This window comes from Chaetura pelagica, unplaced genomic scaffold (genome assembly GCF_000747805.2).
Source record: "Chaetura pelagica isolate M959 unplaced genomic scaffold, ChaPel_1.0 scaffold270, whole genome shotgun sequence".
NCBI lineage: Eukaryota > Metazoa > Chordata > Aves > Apodiformes > Apodidae > Chaetura > Chaetura pelagica.
Genome location: NW_009951925.1, coordinates 460,856 through 461,540, shown reverse-complemented (window position 1 = coordinate 461,540; position 685 = coordinate 460,856). Strand labels below are relative to the sequence as shown.

At 62.2% G+C, this 685-nt stretch overlaps 1 protein-coding gene across 1 annotated transcript in view; it reads left to right on the top strand.

The window, feature by feature from the left end:
- The window catches only part of EFNA1 (ephrin-A1), a 4,348-nt gene that overhangs the window by 2,128 nt on the left and 1,535 nt on the right, over positions 1 to 685 (top strand). The window contains exon 2 of the mRNA XM_009996228.1: positions 341 to 636. Coding sequence (XP_009994530.1) covers positions 341 to 636 — 296 coding nt within the window. The remainder of the gene's footprint in view (positions 1 to 340; positions 637 to 685) is intronic.

The window sequence follows — 685 nt, the reverse complement described above, 5'->3', positions numbered from 1 at the left end:
GCGTGCTCCCCCACGGTTGAGAGCTGCCGACGCCTCTTGGGACGGGCAGGGTTTGCGTCCCGGCGGGTCCCCTCCCTGCTCCCTGGCTGCTGCGGCCACAGGGAAGCCCTGGGAAAGGGGGGGAGGGGGGGCTTTTCTTCTCAAAACCAGCCTGGGCACTACTGGGCTCTGCATAGGGAAGGGCAGACCAAAGGTTGTCTTGTCTGGGGCTCTGAGGAGCTGCTATGGGCAGGACACTGCTGCTCTCCCTGGGCCTGGTTAATTGGTGTGAGGGAGGTGGGCCACACAACATCTGCCACCTCTTCCCTGGGAGCTGACCCACCTCTCCCACTTGCCACAGGTTCATGTGGAGTGACTACACAGTGGAGGTGCGCCTCAATGACTACCTGGACATCATCTGCCCACACTACGAGGAGGGGAGCGTGGACCCCCGCACCATGGAGCGCTACACACTCTACCTTGTGGAGCTCGAGGAGTTCGAGGCCTGCAAGCCCAGCTCCAAGGAGCAGATCCGCTGGGAGTGCAACAAGCCCAGCGCCTTGCATGGCCCAGAGAAGTTTTCTGAGAAATTCCAGCGCTTCACCCCCTTCACCCTGGGCAAGGAGTTCAAGGAGGGGCACAGCTACTACTACATCTGTGAGTGCCAGGGGAGCTGTGAGGGGCTGGGGTGCCTGCCACCTCACCC